General features: G+C 35.0%; 1 protein-coding gene across 1 annotated transcript; it reads left to right on the top strand.

The window, feature by feature from the left end:
- Window positions 1-155: 155 nt before the first annotated feature.
- Window positions 156-16,438, top strand: LOC113072735 (adhesion G-protein coupled receptor D1-like; the record flags this gene model as incomplete). The annotated part of the gene is made up of 12 exons (XM_026245701.1): window positions 156-941; window positions 1,034-1,070; window positions 2,291-2,407; window positions 3,110-3,205; window positions 5,585-5,707; window positions 6,443-6,619; window positions 7,835-8,092; window positions 11,793-11,866; window positions 13,628-13,789; window positions 14,662-14,721; window positions 15,005-15,131; window positions 16,330-16,438. Coding segments are annotated over exons 1-12 (1,391 nt in total), but the record flags the coding sequence as incomplete, so codon positions are not given.
- Between the last annotated feature and the right edge of the window lie 2,159 nt (window positions 16,439-18,597).

Genomic DNA, 18,597 nt, shown 5'->3' with positions numbered 1-18,597 from the left:
CCGTATATTATCTTATCTTTTTTTTTTTTTTTTTTTTTTTGGTTTGTTTAGGTTTTTTTTTTTTATCTGAAAAATTACATTCTTGGGCTTACAGAATTCCCATATGCTTCATCACTGAAGCAGAAAAAGTGAGTGGAATGGCACTAGGGATCATGAATTGTCCCTATTTTGTATTGCTTGCTGTGTATTTGAATTTCAGTACACTGAAGCGATTCTCGTTGTCGTTATTCACATAACAAATTGTGTATATCCAGAAGCACCATAAAGGCGAAGGTGTCACTCTTACCTGTTACTAATCTCAACGCTGCTCTGAATAAACCATTCACTGTTGCTTGAGATTGCTGTGTAAGGTTATATATAGTGGTGCAATGGAATTCCCTTCACATGTCAGGAAAAAATAAATTGTTTAATTTTTTTACTGAACAGATTTCGTTACACCACAACTCTAATGTAAAATATCTAGACTAAGTCAAAGATGCGAATCAATGGGGAATTCGGTTTTATTGAGCCTCCATACGCCCCCTGCAGGAAAACAACTTCATGTTCCATAATTTGGAACATTTACCGCCCAGAGGGCTCAACCCACTGATGAGAGCGCGAGCGCAGCGCTTGTTCTTCATCTTCATCAGAGCTCGAGCGGAGCGCGCGACACTCACGGATTTAAAGACGATGGATTACAAACTCTGAATTTAGCTGCCAACAACAAGTGATCTTGATATCTGCTAGTCATTTTGAACGTCATATTCTGACGCACTTTTTCCCCTTACAAATATACATTAACAATATCTTAACATTGATATAAGCGCAATGGTTTTGTTCGTTTACCATTAACGGCGCAATATAGGTTTTAAGTGTGTTACTTTTTTTATTGCTAAACGCCTTCGAAAACAATGGACTTATTATACCGTAAAGTACTACTTATGACTCTCCTGACTGTTCAGGTAAGATAACTGAAAAAGAAAAGACAGGTTTAACATTTGTTTTTGATGTGGGTTTTAATGCGAAGTCGCTTGATAAGTTTTATTTCTTTCAGGTTCGTAGTGACGTTGTGTCACCGTCTAAACATCCAGGTAATCAGTTGAAATTAAATGTTTTTTTTTTTTTTTTTTTTTTTTTTTTACTTCAGAGCTCGAAGAAATGACACGTTAATTTCGAGAAAAGTAATTTCGTTGTTTCATTTAGACTATAAAATTGTATACACTAATAAAACGTCAGAAATTAATCTAAAATTAAACTGGATGACATTTTTTCCCCTCAGTTATATTGAATGTAAAAGGTTAATTTAATTTAGCACAACCTTTTCATTATGTACTTGGTATAATAAATAGACATTATTATGTGTACTGGCGATTTACAGAAACGATTGAAACTGAATTTTAAATGTTCCCAAACCCTTATTTGTCGTAACACTCGGAATACGTCACCGTAATCGCAGAAATAATATCGTCGGATCGACATTTATCACTAAAATTTCCGTTCATTGTCTATAAATAGAAACCAACTTCCTCATCCACAATAACACTTTCTGCTCAAAATTTGCTCTAAACTTATCTAGATTAATAAAATTATACGTTTATCTGAGGAAAATTGATTCAGCACTGAGATCATCTTTTGGCAGTTGTGGAATGTTATGACATGAAACTCAGAAAATGAGGACATCTGTACAGGTAGTACATAATGATAGAAAATGAATTACGGAAGAAACTAAATATAAATAGAGAGAGAGAGAGAGAGAGAGAGAGATAAAGTAGCTTTTCTGAAAATAATTAAGCTGCAGAGGGAGAAGATGAAACTTATAATTCTGTTTCTTTGGAAGTTAAATGGAATTAAGAGTTTTATAATAGGAATATGTAGATTATTTACAACTAAATGGTTGTCGTTGAATATGGATAGGAAATTCCAGATTTGGCTGATTCTCAAAAGGCAGGTGTAGTGATTAGTCTTAAGAGATGGTTCCTTACAGTCCAGGTTAATCACTATTAATAGCCTCCTGTGGATGTTTCGTTCTCTACACACAGAATTCTGCAGCCACAATTAAATATTTAATCCAGATTGACCAGCAGAGACCAGTCTGAACCAGTGACAACCAACATGCAATAAAACTGTCTCAAGATCATTTCCGTGAACTCCCCGCTTTGTAAACCTCAATAAGAATAAACAGAAAACAGTCAATCTTAAAAAAAAAAAAAAAAACATTAATGCTGGATTGACTACAAACTCTCACTGTAATGTTTTTGCATGTGTGTGTATATTTTTGCGTATACTGTATGGACGTGTGTGTTTTGATCAGGCCTGCAGGTGCTGGCCACAGCTTCACACTACTGGCCTCTGGATTCAGTGGAAGGGATCCACGGCCTCTCAGACCAGATTGGGAACAGAACAGGTCATGTTAATGGGACTAATATAAGTATGTCACACCTGCTTTGTCTGTCTGTCTTTCTTTCTTGCTTTCTGTCACCACAGCTGTTTAACATTCCTCCATGGTCACGTCTTAGTTGCGGAAATCTCTGTGGCTTTGCAGCTGTCTTCAGTTCTTAAAACGAAACGATTTCCTCATTTGATTCGAAACGTTGAGGAATTACATGATTACCTCAGTTGTGAAGAATACAAACGACTATGACATTTAAGGGTGGCAAAAGTACAGTTTCTCTCGGTGATTTACTAGTCCGCTTGGATTTTTAGCTGTCCAAACTCACCAACATACATCACTATAGTGAGAGCGCTCGGCAATGCCCTCAACAGATCTGCTGAAAATGTGTGCAAGTTAGACAAACAACCACGTTTCATTCCGTATATTCCCGGTATAAGTACAGTATGGCAGTTGTTCTGTGGTGGCTAATTCAGAACAAATGGAGGGCTGAGAGGAATTCTCGGGGCCTCTCAGACTTGTGTTCACACAATGTGTCACATGTGCAGATCTAAAAGATATCTTCAAATCTGAACTAAACTAGTCGTCTTATCCACCGTGTATGCCTGAGTGTCTCACAATGTCCTGTCTTTCTGTGTCATGTCTCTGTGCTCATTTGTACATGTGTCTGTTTGCTGAATCACCTGTTTGTTATTTTTTCATCTCACTTTCTTTGTTGTTTCCACTTTCTCTCCATCACAGCTGTCAGAATCCACAACCACACTGTCCTGACTACCCATAATTCTTCCTCTGTGTATACCAATGACTCTGCCTACACTAACATTTCCGCCACTGTAGGTGAGGCTCTTACACATGTTCACTTACTAGTTCAAAGCTATGGGTCTTGGGGAATAGTGTTAGGGCCTATACATTCAAGTAGATTTTGTATATCAGCAGGACATGATTAGGAGAGGGTAAACTGAAAAACTCTGATATATGACCATTTACATTAGGGTAATTGAAGCATGCATTGTTTAGTGCTGTTTAATCTGGCATTCTTCACTGAAATCAAACCTTGCGTAAGCTTTACGACTGATTTTATTGGATCCAGTGTGTTTGTGAAACTGCGTTTGAAAACCTTGTCCCATTTTGGAAATCTGCTCTATGTGGTGTGATTTGTTATGTCAGTTCGTTTTAAAACAAATGTCCAAGCCAAAACTGTACAGCCGTTTGAATCTAATTGATAAAGCAGCATTGCAAGAGTGCCGATATTTTGTATAACAGTGTTCCACGGTTTGAATCCGATCGCTTGTCTTTGTTTGCTACATGAATTCTGAATAAATTGGCAAAGAAAACAAATAGTCAAAACTGACAGTTTGTATGGTTAGTTATGTAAATGTATATTGCTGACCATAAGTGTATATTACTTAATGTAAGCATATATTACTTGCATTTATGTGTATGCAAACATTTTAAAATGTAATTTATTCCTGTGATTTCAAAGCTGAATTTTCAGCAGCCGTTATTCCAGTCTTCAGTGTCACGTGATCCTTTAGAAATCATTCTAATTAGGGGTGCTCCGATCACGATCGGCCGATCGTTAATGCGCATTCCGTCAGTAAAGCCGGTTTTCTAATCAGCGGTTAATTCCATCAGGTGCGTGATTTCACATAGAGCAGCTGTTACTACACAGAGCCGTTGTTAACTGAGAAGATGGGCCAATAAACGCTGAAAATTAACGTGATTTGCGCATCTTCTCTATTAACAACGGCTCTGTGTATTAACAGCTACTCTATGTGAAATCACGCACCTGATGGAATTAACCGCTGATTAGAAAACCGGCTTTACTGAGGAGATACGCATAACGATCGGCCGATCGTGATCGGAGCACCTCTAATTCTAATCTGCTGATTTTGTGCTCAAAGACATTTATTATTGTTATGTTTATGAAAATAGTGGTGGTGCTTAAAATTTCTGTGGAAAACGTGATACTTTTTTTTTTTTTTTTTTATGAAAATCCAAATGAATTAAAAAGCACTTTGGTAGCATTGTTTTACTATTAATTATTATCAGTTTAATGCATTATGCTGAATTAAAAATAATAATAATAATAATTTTCTTTAATGAAAGAAAGAATCCTGTTGATCACAAACTTCTCAATAATAGTGTAGTATGTCTGAAATTACAACAGCTAGCAAGCTGTTCATTTAAAAATGTGGAAAAAAAGTAATAAATAATAATAATAAAAAAACCTGAACAGTTAAAAAATAAAATTTTGAAATGTTAAAATTTTGAAGTATTTTAGTAAAAAACGTCCAGTGCAACTTGCACAATATTTATGATAATTCTTATAGCATATAAAGACAGCATTAATATCGGCATTAATAAATATATTAATATATTGCTTATAGTATGTCATTTTGTAATTCCGATCTCTTTTGTGTACATTATTTTCCCTGTAGGAAACCTTTTATTCATATTTCAGTTGCCTCAAAATCTCATTCTAAAAAGCTACACTTAAGGTAGTTCTGCACAATACTTCACAAAGGCATGCCGATACCCTGGATCTCACTGCATAGATGGATGTTCGGTCTTCTGTACCTCTTTATCTCTCTGCCCCCACAGTGCAACTGTTGTTCACTCACTCCATACTTCAGTCTGTCTCCTCTTCTGTCTTCTGCCATCCACTGTGTCTTCACTGACCACTCTTTTCCATGATCATCTCTTCTCTCAACTCATCCATTCATGAGGTGCGATGGTGCTGCGGCTCCCACTGTGATCCACAGATCCTGGCTTTTTAGGTCTAATAAAGGAGGATTTATTGAACAAAGTCCCTGCTTTCAAAGAAGAACAACTTACCATTGACAAAAAAAAAAGTCAATGGTGAATCTTCTGTAGTGGGGGCTTTTTAATTCCCCAGATCCTCATAATTCAGGATCTGCTCTTGTTTTAGAGTACTCGTATTTTTTACTATATGGGTGAAAGGTTAGGATTTCCTCATAAAGTCTCTAGTCAATACATCACATGAACAAATGACTTTGTTGAGCATAAAACAGCTGTCTTTCCAGTTAAACTACCAATGATTGTCCACCTAAAATATTCAGGTTTCAATCTGTGTTAGATAAAAAAGGAAAGAATGATGAAGTAGGTTTGTGCATGAGATGATTATGAACTGTAATGCCTTATGAAATGAATTTCAAGTGTTATAATCTTGTTGGTTGCGCTCTCATCATGTAGACATTGTAGAAGGAATGGTCAATAAGGGCATCTATCTGAACGGTGATAACGGGGCCACTTTCCTTCACTTTGGCAACTATAAAGACTCCTGCATAAGTGATCCTGCTTTGTGTGGACCTGCCGGTGAGCTTTATTGTCCTTCTACACTCTTTTCTATTGTTATAGAAGTGCATGAACATCTTTATATGGTCATAGATGGATGACAGTTGAGTAATGTGTTGCTCAGGTTATATACATGACGTAATATTGGCTAACGGTTCAAAATTAAGTTTATATTTCTCAAGAGCAAATATATCAGCTTACATCAAGTGCTTTGTGCGTGAAAGCTGATATCATCTGTTGTTCATCTGCTCACATCAGCGCACATTCCTTTGCTCTCAAAACAGAGGATATGTTGTATTTATATTTATTTTCCAAGGCTTGACCAAAGTAAGACTTGCAATATTGTTTATGACGAAGTTGCCTGGATCTAATAAAGAAGGTTTTGTTTAAAGTTAGATATCAGAACGTATTGGAAAAAGAGCTTGGTTTTTGGTCGTAGCCAGATGATTGTGAAAATCAGACTGAAATGTTTAAGTTTATTTGTTATTTATTTATTATTTAAAAATTAAAAAATGTACTTCAAATTATAATATATTTGTTACATATTGTATGTTAAATATTATTATTATTAAAACATTGTTGAAATAAAATAAAATATAATTTTAAATGAATAAATGCAATTATTTGAGCACCAAATCGCGGCCTTAATACTGTAAAGTAGTGTATGCTGTATTATGTACAGGTAGTAGTCTCAAAGCCTCAAATGTGTCATTGTTCTGCACACTAAAGTTTTATTTAACTCTTACTCCTGGACAGGGATAACTTTCTCCTTCTTCTGGAAAAATAATGAAGTAGATTCTCGTTTTGCGATTGCATCCGGAGGTAAAGTCATCTCAAGCGGTTTCTCTGTCTACTCTAACCCTTACGGAAGATACGTGGAGTTCTACACAAGAGGAGACTCCAAGACATGGAAAGCACAAATTAATCTTCCAGGTAGTTATTATTTGAGTGTGTGGGGGACATTTTAGGTCAGGGTGTGGAAAGTGCTTCATTGATTTGGGGAACCATAGTATGTTGCCTTATCTTTAAAGCCAAAAAATATTTCCCATGATCTCGAAGTTTTGCTCACATGGCCTCATTTTGAAATACATTCTGGTTTGGAATTACATTTGCAGTCAAACCGTAAATATTTTGAATATGTAGTTTTGTGCATAATTAAATTGATTACATCCAGATGTCCAAAAGTACTTGAGTCGATATGCTGCAGAATAAACTTTCTCTGTTAGACTTGACAAGAGTGATTTAAATTTGTGTGAAAAGAACTGTGAAAAGAAATGGAAGTGCGTTTGAAAAAGAAGCTCAAGTCATATCATTCAGCTGCCCAGGAAAATAATAATTTCTTTCATCTAAAAAATTTCAGTCAACTGGGGATTTGTGCCATTTCCAGAATACATCTTTAGTATCTGGAAGTGATTGTAAACTACAGTTTAAAAGTTTGGGGTCAATAATATAAATTTTTGAATACATCTGTTAAGAAATTAAATGCATTAAATAGTTAAAAATACTAGGATATATAGTGTTATTAACATTTATATTCTGAATAATTTTTTTTTGAACGATCATGTGAAACTGAAGACTGGAGAAATGGCTTTGCAATCACATGAATACATTTAAAATTATATTAAAATCGAAAAAAAAGTTGTTTTAAATTGTAATAGTATTTCACAGTATTACTGTTATTACTGTATTTTTATCAAATAAATGCGGCCTCTAGGATAAAGTCAGAAAATGAACAAGATCCCCAAGTATCGTCCATAAGACTGAAACGGGTATTACCAAAGCATAAACCGATTCTTTGAAAAGAAAGACATTAAAACATTATGTACTGAGTGGGATGATGTGATGAGACATGCTCAATGTGCTATTTTATCCCTGGACAGATGAAATGAGCCATTGACAGTTCAGCTCAGAGTTTCTGTATACCATGTCTTATTGGCTTCATTATAACCTGATGAAATCCATTCCACATGCTGTCTTCAGCTCTGAGTTTCTGTTCATTTCTGTTCAACTTGTGTTTCGTGGACCCAGAAACTATGAGTAGATCTGGAAATAATATTATTTCCAACCAGTCCAAACTTGAAATCTCTGTATGCTTGTTTGAAATTTATTTTGCTGGCTTTCTCTCTCCTCATCTCTGTCTTTATCTAGGGCCCTACTGGACACACGTGCTCTTCACATGGACCCAAGCGGAGGGGTTAAAGGTCTACATTAATGGGACATTCAGTGTAGGAGACCCCACAGGAAATGTTTCTCTAAACTACGGCGATCCCTATGCTGACTTGGTTATTGGCACAGGAAACACTGGGAATTACAACCACTATGCCACAGGGGCCTTCGATGAGTTTGTGATTTGGGAGAGGGCCTTGTCCCCTCAAGATATATTGATGTACTACAAAGCCGCCATTGGTAAGTTGTTATGGAGCTTATTGTGATTCAAATCTGCTCTCATTATCATTTTGTTTATTTATTAGTTTATTTTCTCTGTGGCTGCCTTCACTTGTCCCAACCATGTGCCTCTCTGCAGTTGTCAGCCATTGCGGTTGTTGTCAGGGCTTTCCAAATTAGCTGCACTTGATCTTTGGTGTCTCTTGCTTGTCCAAACTTGCCTTTTAGCAGATGGTAGCACCCCATGCTTTTCAATATAATAAATATTCCTGGTTAATTCTGTCTTTATTCGTTTGAAGTACAAGATCAATTATGCCACTGAAAAATTTAACAGTTAAGCAATGCTTTACTGTATGATTGCATTAAAGAGGTGTTTGATTGCGATTTCACTTTTTTAACACTAGTTAGTGTTTAATGTTGCTGTTTGAATATAAACAATATCTCCAAAGTTACGAAGCTGAAAGTTCAATGTGAACAGAGATATAGTCTTTTAAAATTATGGCTTTTCTAATGGCTGCAAAATGGCCGGCAGGCACTACAATGAGTTATTTCCTGGGTTCGGGACCTCACAAACCCTGATAAACCCGCCCCTGGGGACATGCAGCAAAGGTGGCGAGGCCTTGTTGTGCTGCTTTCAAGAAGAGGAAGAGAAAACTAAGGATGTTCAAGAAAACCTATTCCTATACGAATTGCAATTCTGTCTTCTAGTGGTTCTAATGGATTTCTAAAGCAGCATTTTTTAATATACTGTTCCTCGTGTTTCCATGCTCTGCATCTCTCTCTCTCTCTCATTCAGCTCAGCTCCAACAATAAACCGTTCCAAATATATATATTTTCCCATAGCTATCAGAAGTGTTGGACATGCGTGCGGTTGCTGTACTGTATTAAAGTTTCAATCAAAATAAAACCGTTTATTTAAAGCTAACAGAAGCAGTAAAAAATTCAAATAACAGCGTATCTAACATTATGAGGCAACAACAAACAAAAAAACATACCATTAAAAGCCGTGCTTGCACAGGTTCTGTGCGATCCTTTTCAACAATATCCTCTGCTTCTCAATCGGGCTCAAACTGATAAGCAATATAGATGATGCCACTGTTTACAATACAACCAGAGCACATGATGTGAGGGGCGGGATGTTTAGACGCACACTAGAGGCAGTTAAGCCAATCACAACACACTGGGCTAGCTAACCAATCAGAGCACATTGCGTATTTCTGAGGGAGGGGCTTCTGCTTTTTGAAGTAAATATCTTAAAAATATAATAAATGCCACTTGAGTTGATGTTTTCTAAACTAATAACATTTTCAAGTGTGGCTTAAGTCTGCAAATATAGTGTTTTTGTGTGTTCAAAAATTTGGGGTAAGTAAAAAATTTTTTATCAGGGATGCATTAAATTAATTAAAAGTAACAGTGAACATTCATTACTTATAATACTGCCAAAAAAGAAAAATAGATGTATTTTTTCCATTCATTAAAGAATCTTAAAAAAAAAAAAAAAAACTTGTTTACATCATGATCTCCAGAAAGTTAGGCAGCACAACTGCTTTCAATACTGAAAAAATAAGCTCCAGATCAGCATATTAGAATGATTTCTGAAGGATAATGTATCACTGAAGACTGAAGTAATGGGTTGCTCTTATTATAATAAATACACTATAAAATATGTATAAAAATAGAAAGCCTTTTTTATTGTAATTATATTCTACAGTATTACTGTTTTACTGTATATTTGATAAAATAAATGCAAATACAAGTAAAGTCTTGGTGAGCTTAAGAAACAACTTTCAAAAACACTTTCAAAAAGAAAGAAACAAAAAAAACTTTCCAATTCCAAACTTTTGAATGATACATCATCTAGATTAATACCCCATTGGCAAAGATCATGGCTAAAAGTTGAATTTCAGATCATTCCTTTTTTTTTTTTTTTTTTTGACTGTATGGATAAGAAACATCTGCGATGGCGCAGCTTTGGTTTTTTGCCATTATTGGAGTTATTACCCTGAGGGGGTATTATTATAGAGAGGAAGAAGCATTTGAAGACAATTTCCTTTTTGAGACACTGGTCCACATTCCACCAGTCCTCAAACAATCCACATTGAAACGCACTGTTGAAATGCCATTATATGTTTGTATGTGTCCTCGAAGGCAGTTTTTTGGCTTTGGTCACAACTGCGCATATCTTTACCTTATATGTATGTGGCAGCGGGACGAGTTTTATATCAGGGTTTTGTTTTCCTTTTAAACTTCAAGTGTTTGGAGCCTCATTTGGCCAGCTGGTTGAAGTTTCTTGCAGGCAAGATGTTTTCAGTGTGGCAAAGACAAATTTAAGCTCCAATAGAGCTACAAATGGTTTCCATCTTCATCAGTATCGGAGAGCAGGCCAATGGGGTCTTTAACACCTGGAGAAAACTATCCGTTAGCATTCACATTCATTTCAGTGCCATTTGGCAAATTCCCACATAATGGTGTAGTTACAGAATCTGCCAGCATGGGCTAGCAGGTCCATGCTAATTCGACAAACCTTGACCTTTTAGACCAGACAGCACAAAACGCTTGAAGTCATGCCTTTCCATTACCATATGAAGAAGATTATATTTTCTTCCAAAACTAATAAAAGAAAATTACATTAAGTCCAATAGTGAACTGGTCATCTGGAAGGTCAAACCCAGAGTGATTCATTTTCATTATTTGTGTCTGTTTTCCAGTAAATATATATATATATATATATATATATATATATATATATATATATATGTATATATATATAATATATATATATATATATATATATATATATATATATATATATATATATATATATATATATATATATATATATATATATTTAAACATCCTTAAGACAAGATATATTTACTGGAGAAGTAAAATTGAACAGTAATATCCAAAAATAAAAATATTGGCTCCAGTATAATAAAAGCATCTGCATGAATGTGAAATGTAAAACCATGCTAAAATTCAATACCATCTCCATTACCTTAATTTTCAAATGCATTTATATCTCAACAATTTTGTTTCCCAAGTGGATTATTTTAACTTTTATGGAGCAGCTAAACTAAACAACAATTTATTTCAGAAAACATCCATACTGGTACTTTAACAAATATGGATCCATGACTCTTTTAAAGAGGGATGATAGTGATTATGTAGGTTGATGTTGGCACTCTGGAGGAGGTTTTGGCCACCACTTTAGAAACTGAAATATATCCTCTCACAGTGCTGATTGTTAGCCCCTGTTAGGGATAAAGACCTTTTGTTGATGATAAAAAAAACATGTTGTTGTTGAAAAAGAGAAAATCAACTGTTGTTTTGCACACGTCCAGTTGTAATAGGCTCTAATGAGGGGCATAGTACAGAGTCATTAGCGAGCTGCTTTGCCAGGGGCCCTATAAACCAGCTTCACTGCAACCAACATGTGGCTTTCCAGCAGGTGCGAACTGTTTGTTCCGTGAGGTGAAGAGTACTTGTTCAGAGCTCTTTAGATCATGGCTTCTGTGCATGTCATATTATTACAACATTCAGTTCTTTCAGTTATCCTATTAGGCTTTTTTTTCAACTATCGTATACCTATTTAATTATTCTTATTTATTTATAATAAATATATTTTTTTTATAAATGACAATTTTTATATTAAAAAAAAGATTTCTAAATTGTATAAATATTAATTCTATTTATATTTCATTTATTTTTGTCACCACAGGTGAGAATGTGATGTCCAGCTTTCCCACCGAAGTATCCATCAGTGTCACTGCTGCAACAGATACTCAGTTAAAGGTAAATTCTTCTGACCTGAGGTCACCCGTTGCTCTTTCTGAATCTGTTTCTGTGAGTCAGGAGTCAGGACTGTAGTCTCCCAGACCAGAGAAGTGTAGAAAGATAACAGCAGAAGTACAACTTCATCACATATTATCACATCCGAATTCCAGTGTTATCTAAGAGATTTCACATGGCGGGAGCACTCATTAGAATATTCCCAAAAAAACACTGAAACTTTCTTTCAGTGCGGTCATTTTGTTTGACTATTGTACCTAAATGCAAACACATCTGTAATGAGGGTAGGCACTAACCTGTCTAGCTTCAGTCTCTAATTACAAAACATGTTTGTCTTTGGTTTCTGTTAGTTTGATCAACTGAGTTCACAGACATGACCACAAGTACAAGGTGGGATTTCTCACTCATCAGCCTTAATCAAAACCGTCCCAGCCTGACTAGATTAACTGCAGTGAAGTCTGTTTTTGGAGTTTATTTAAGCAAAATAACAACTACAAATCCACCAAAATGCACTTCAAACCCTTGAAGGTTACTTATGTGATTTATTTATATGCCATTACTGTCTGCTTATGTGTATATATATATATATATATATATATATATATATATATATATATATATATATATATATATATATATATATATATATATATATATATATATATACAGGTTCCAGAGCCAGTCTTATTTAGTATCATTTACACATATCATGGTTTTTTGCTAATATTTTGAATTAGATTATAGTTTTATTATTTGTTTTTCATTTAAATGTTAAAGTTTTGGTTATTTTGTCCTGTTTTTGTCAATTGTATCATGAAGTTCAAAAACATATTGAGCTGGGATACGGGAAAGTATTAAACCTGTTGACATTTACTGAAATAACCGCACACCTTTAAGATCTGTGGTGTAAATGTGAGCATATGGAGAGCAGCCGTCACCGAGAGTAGTACACTCATTCTGTTGACTTCATCTGAATGCTTGTAAATTAAATTGGCCATTCAAGACACTGACATATTCTCTAAAGGCTTTACAGGCCCTCAGTCTGTCTGCTCAGATTCTTCTCTGCACAGTAATTAAATGGATTGGACGAATGCATACAAACACATACACTCACACACAAACACACAACAGGGCCTCCCTCACACACCCTTGGATGATTAGGTGTTATGAAGCCGATGCAGACGTTGCTCTGGGAACATCCGTGTGCGTATAGACGCACACACCCTTGGCAGATGTGCAAGAGCACAGCAGGAAATGAGGTGGCGGCCGAAGCTGTAAACAAAAACAAATTCAGCTCTTTTGGAACTATTGTTTCCCCCCAGACTCTGAGGAAATGGAAAGAAGAGATTGAGCATTCGCACAAATGACAACACTGGCCCTTATTGAGTAAGGAGGTCAAGTAGAAGAGAAGATTTTCCGTTATGGCCTCTTATAGGGTATCGATGAAAAATAAAACTTTAAACAACTAGTTTGTAGCTTTCTTTCTTTGGAAAGTTCAAGTAAGACTGGCATTCAGCTTTGCTGTTGACATTGACATTCACAAGTCCCATGAGAATGAGATTTAATTAAATAATTTCAGCTGAACTGTAAGTGCCAGCTGTTCTGATGCTTGTTGTTGAAATGATTCTATTAAATTATGGGAAACCAAAAGAACGCCTTTACATTTTTAACATCAAGTCCAAGCCACAGAGCCATTACATGTGATCGTGCTTAATTTTATGGAGTGTGGTTGACACATATCCACTTTTTTTGTGTGTGGTACAGAGAACCACAGAGATGCCCCGACCTGCCTCCACAAACCTGACAGAGGAAGTTCAGAGACTTCAGGACCCCATGCGGTTACAAACGCTAGACCTCCTTCAGTCTCTATCATTTAACCTTCCAAACAAGACTATACCTCAGGAAACAGCCAACAATCTAACACAGGTAAAGATAGGAAGTTTAAAGGTTTTGGAAATTATAAAGGTACTCTGAGGTATAAGAAGCTAAATATTTCAGAATCTGCAACAGGTGAAACAGGTGAAATAAATTAATTGTATGATTATTTTTTCAGACAGGCATGCTTCTATTGAAGCACAAACTCTTTGGAACATCTTCAGGACAATTTAATGTTACCTTTTCAATCCATATTTCAATCAAATGATTATGCTTTTATCATTCGTCTATCATTTGTCATTGAAATATTGTATTAACTTATAAAAATACACTACAGAATTTTTTTAAGATAAACTCCCATTCAAATTTATTTTTTTATTTTTTTTATGAAAGAAATAATTTTTAGCATGGAGAAATTTAATCCAGTAGTAGTGATAGAAAATACATTTTTAAAATGCTATTTTAAATAAATGCTGTTCTTTAGAACTTTGTTCATAAAAAAAAAAAAAAAAATCTAAAAAAATGAATTGCAGCATTTCAGCATCAATGTTTTCAGCACTGATGATAAAACGTCTCTTGAGCTGCAAATCAACTTAGAATGATTTCTGAAAAATCATGTGACAATTAAAGATTAAGTAATGGCTGCTAAAAGTTCGATTTTGCATCATAAAAATAAATGACATGTGAATGTACAGTATATTACAACAAATTGGAATAATATCTTGTAATATTACTGTTTTTAATCAAATACTGTGAATTCATGCAAACAAATAAAAAAGATCTTACTGACTCCAAACTTTTGAACAGTATTGTAAATTACAGTGGGTTCAAAAATATATATAGAAGCATATTTCCTGTTTCTTCTAGACTTGCACACACATACGTTTTTTTTAACTATGCTTTATTCTGCCCTGCATGTTTAGTCTCTACTGAAGAGCGTGGATGAGGTCATAACTGCCAGCGACTGGAGAGAAAATGATGAGGTACGTTTAATGGATAGATTGATGATTGGAAAGATATAAAGATTCTATCAGTTCTTTCATTCATAAGTAGGTCCAGATGAATCTGCAGACTTTTTCCGCATTTCATCCTCTCCTTTGAGAGAAAATGTCTAGAACTGAAAGAATTCAAACATGCTAAAATGTGTTAAATGGAGTTAAAGGTACTACACACTTATTAGTAGCTGAAAGAATCATCTGGTTCTTATTTGTGTAACCTCAATGAGCCGTAATATACTTTGGACTTGTCTTCTGTCATGGTAAACAGTGGAGTCCAGTGGTCAATGGGCTGGTGGAAACGGTGGATAAAGTGATGGTGCATATGGCCTCCAAGCTTCGGTCTGACCCAGATGCAGAGGCTCCACTGGCCTTAAAGGGCAAGAGCTCCGTAGCGGGTCAGTACACACTCCAAAACACTTCTTCAAACTTCCTTTTCAAGAATATCTGTTCTTAGAAATTCACACTTCCTCCCCTTCCTCTACATACATGACTGGCTTGAAGTATGTGGGGTATGTCCAAGTATGCTCACAGGGGGATGTCTACCTACTCCATATGCACGAATGCAGCATACAGGGTGTGCGTGACAATGTACAATTAGGCCACAGTTAAGGAATTTGAGGGCTCTGCTCAGATTCAAAATGATGAGTCTTGCTGAGTCTCGATTCTGAATCAGCCCCTCTGAGATTGCACACTTTAGAGTCAACTCTGTCTCTGATCCTTTGCTCTGATACGACTGTGTGTGAGAAGCAGAGGTCGCTGGAGAAAACTTTTTGTGTTGTGTGAGATATTATTAAACTTTAATGTTATAGTCAGTGAATGAAGCATAAATAATCGCAAAATCTCAGATGAAAAACAGAACAAGAGATGATGTTCCCATAATATTTTTTGGATGGTGCCCTGCAAATAGCTTTAGCGCGATACCAACTTTTTATAGTGTATACTGTACCAGTAGTTTACAGATAATTTCACAATTCTCTGTGTCAGTTTTACATCACTAGAAAGTGAATATGCTGTTTATCCTTTATTTTAAGTTAAACTATTCACCTCTTATATTTGGTTAAAATACAGTAAAAATATTATGTAATATATTGTGAAAAAAATCTGTGCTTAATATTTTTTGGGGGAACCATCATACATTATTTTACGATTATTTGAAGCAATTTTTTTTTCTAATTGAAATCATTTAATAGTATAAATGTCTTTGCTGTCATTTTGATAAACAATGCAATAGCTTCTAAGTATTTTTTTCAATTATGTAATAATAGTTTCAAATTAATCAGACAATTATTCAGAACATGTAAACGGTCTGTAATAAAAATAAGTTGCAAATGACAAACAAACAGAGCTAATATACAGTGTTGACTGTGTTTACATTAAACCTCGCAAATAATTGCACCAAAATATGCACACATGTAGCCACTTGTCCCCGAGTAATATTTTGTATCAAGGTTTCTTTCCAAATGCATTCAGTACTCAGTACCACCAACTTGGTACCAAAATGCCGGTCCTTTTGACTTTTTTGGAAGTAATGCAATATCAAAAGAACAGTATACTTACTTTGAACAGTGACCCATTCTTTTTTGTTGTGTCTAGATTACTCTCTGATGAAGATCCCCTCAGAACTACAATCTGCAAAGCTACCGGTTCCCAACACAAGGGAAGAGTTACATCTCAGTACCAGGAGAGGCCCTCACAATGCAGTGTGAGTAACCCTAAAATCTGGCATTGATCCAGGGGTCTCATTTATAAAAACTCAGTTGATTTCTTCCTAAAGTGTAATGCATAAAAGCACACAAAGTTTTCAGATTTATTAAACCCTGTGTACGCCAGAATCTGTGCACTAACCTACAGATGACAATGCTATTTCTGCCAACCATATTTATTTTTATTTCTAAAAATGATCCAGTATCCTTGTTATTTTTTATAATAAAAATATGAAACAATATCCATAAAAACAAAAACGCCTGAAAATAGTTGATCTCATTCTTTTACACTGGCCAAATAGTATTTCACTTGTTTTAAGCAATTCAAATCAAAATATAGCTGCAAGCAGCGATGGCGGGCTCAAGCCACCAATGCCATCGCCACCCCGGTGGCATCAGGTAAAGTGTGCCCAGCGGGCACATGCATTCATAATATCCCTCTGGCAGTGAGGTTTTAAAGGATATGGCAGTTAAAGGGTTAATCCGAATCATCTAGACTTTAAAAATCACATTCACAGAACAATATACATATATATTCCCCAAACATATATATATATTTAGTAACACTTTACAATAAGATTCATTTATAAACATTATGTTAACATGAACAATATTATATAGCATTCATTCATGTCAGTTAATATCCAAACTTAAACATTTAAAACATTGTTTTATTGTGATTTTTTTCCAAGAACATTTTACCAATTCCAAACCATATCAATCTTAATAACTACCATTATTTTTATTTAATCATTTATAAGTGCTATACAATAGTCCAGGAAAGCTGGAAGAGAAAAACACTTTATATTCATGTGTGTAGAATTATTAGGCATGTTTTCTTTTGCAGATGGAATGCGCTAAAAAAGAGTTTTAACTCAAACTGTAAAGTCGAAAATTATGAAATACCCATGAGAAATATCAAACACAAATGCAATACAGAATGGATAAGTTAAGACTTGACCATTATACAAAAAATTGCTGACTGGGTCATGAGGTCAGAAAAGAAGAAGAAAAAAACAGGTCAAGAAGAACTGACAAAAAGAATTGCAAAAATAATTAGGAATTAATGTGAAGATTAATTTTTAGTCAATTCTTGCAAGACAGACTTTCAGGAAAGGAGGTGGAATAAAATGAGCTCCTAAATCTTAATCCCGGATTCTGGAAGATATATTCCTCAAACCATCGGACAAGAGTAGGTGGTGCTGGTCCTTCACGAGTCACTCTAATCTGTTCATGAAGCCTATATATAAAGCCTTAATATAGTATTTCACAATACTTCATGTATTCTAATTAAATCATTTTTTGGAATCTTAGATTCTCAGAACCTGACACATTGTAATTCTGAGACTCCAGGAAAGTGGCAGTTCTGTAAATGTGGCACTGGAGACTAAATGCTCCCTGATAGTTTCACACCTAATTCACTTAACACACACACACACACACACACACACACACACACACACACACACACACACACACACACACACACACAACACACACACACACACACACATTACCCACAGTGACAGTGGGACTGAGTGACATCAGATTTATGATAGTTTTTAATTTTCTATCATCCATATAGTGTTGTATAGTCATGAAACTATGCATATTTCCTCAGAATGACTTGTCTTCTAAGTGTACATTTTTTTGAAGTGTTCAGAAGCTGCACTTTAAAAAAATAAAGACATTTACTGGTTACTTTTTTACTGTTATTTCAAAAAATCACCACGACAAAACCATTCAAGCTATCCAAAATTCATTCGCATCTGTTCTGTAAGATAAATTCTTTAAACAGTGGTAAAAGAGGATGTGGTGCTGATCCTTCAAGAGTCACTCAAAACGTATCTGTCCATAAAGCCTATAAAGAATTATTCTTAATATACAGTTCACAATACTTCAGCTTGTTATCTAATTAAGTGAGGGTCATTTATCAGTAAATACATAAAATTCATATTATTTTTCTTTGAAAGATTTCTATAAATGATTTAAATCATACTTGTTTCTACAATAATTATTTAAAAAGTGATCCTATAGCTCCATCAGGTGGCCATTATTGGTACTAAGAATTTGCAAGCTTCATTTATAAGTTATGATAGTTTTAATTTTTTGCTGGCTCTTGAAAATGATAAAGCTTTGAAACTTACTGTGGTTCCTT

Source organism: Carassius auratus, unplaced genomic scaffold (assembly GCF_003368295.1).
Source record: "Carassius auratus strain Wakin unplaced genomic scaffold, ASM336829v1 scaf_tig00010015, whole genome shotgun sequence".
In the NCBI taxonomy this organism is placed as follows: domain Eukaryota; kingdom Metazoa; phylum Chordata; class Actinopteri; order Cypriniformes; family Cyprinidae; genus Carassius; species Carassius auratus.
The sequence above is the reverse complement of the archived record's forward strand: the minus strand, read 5'-3'. Positions and strand labels throughout refer to the sequence as shown.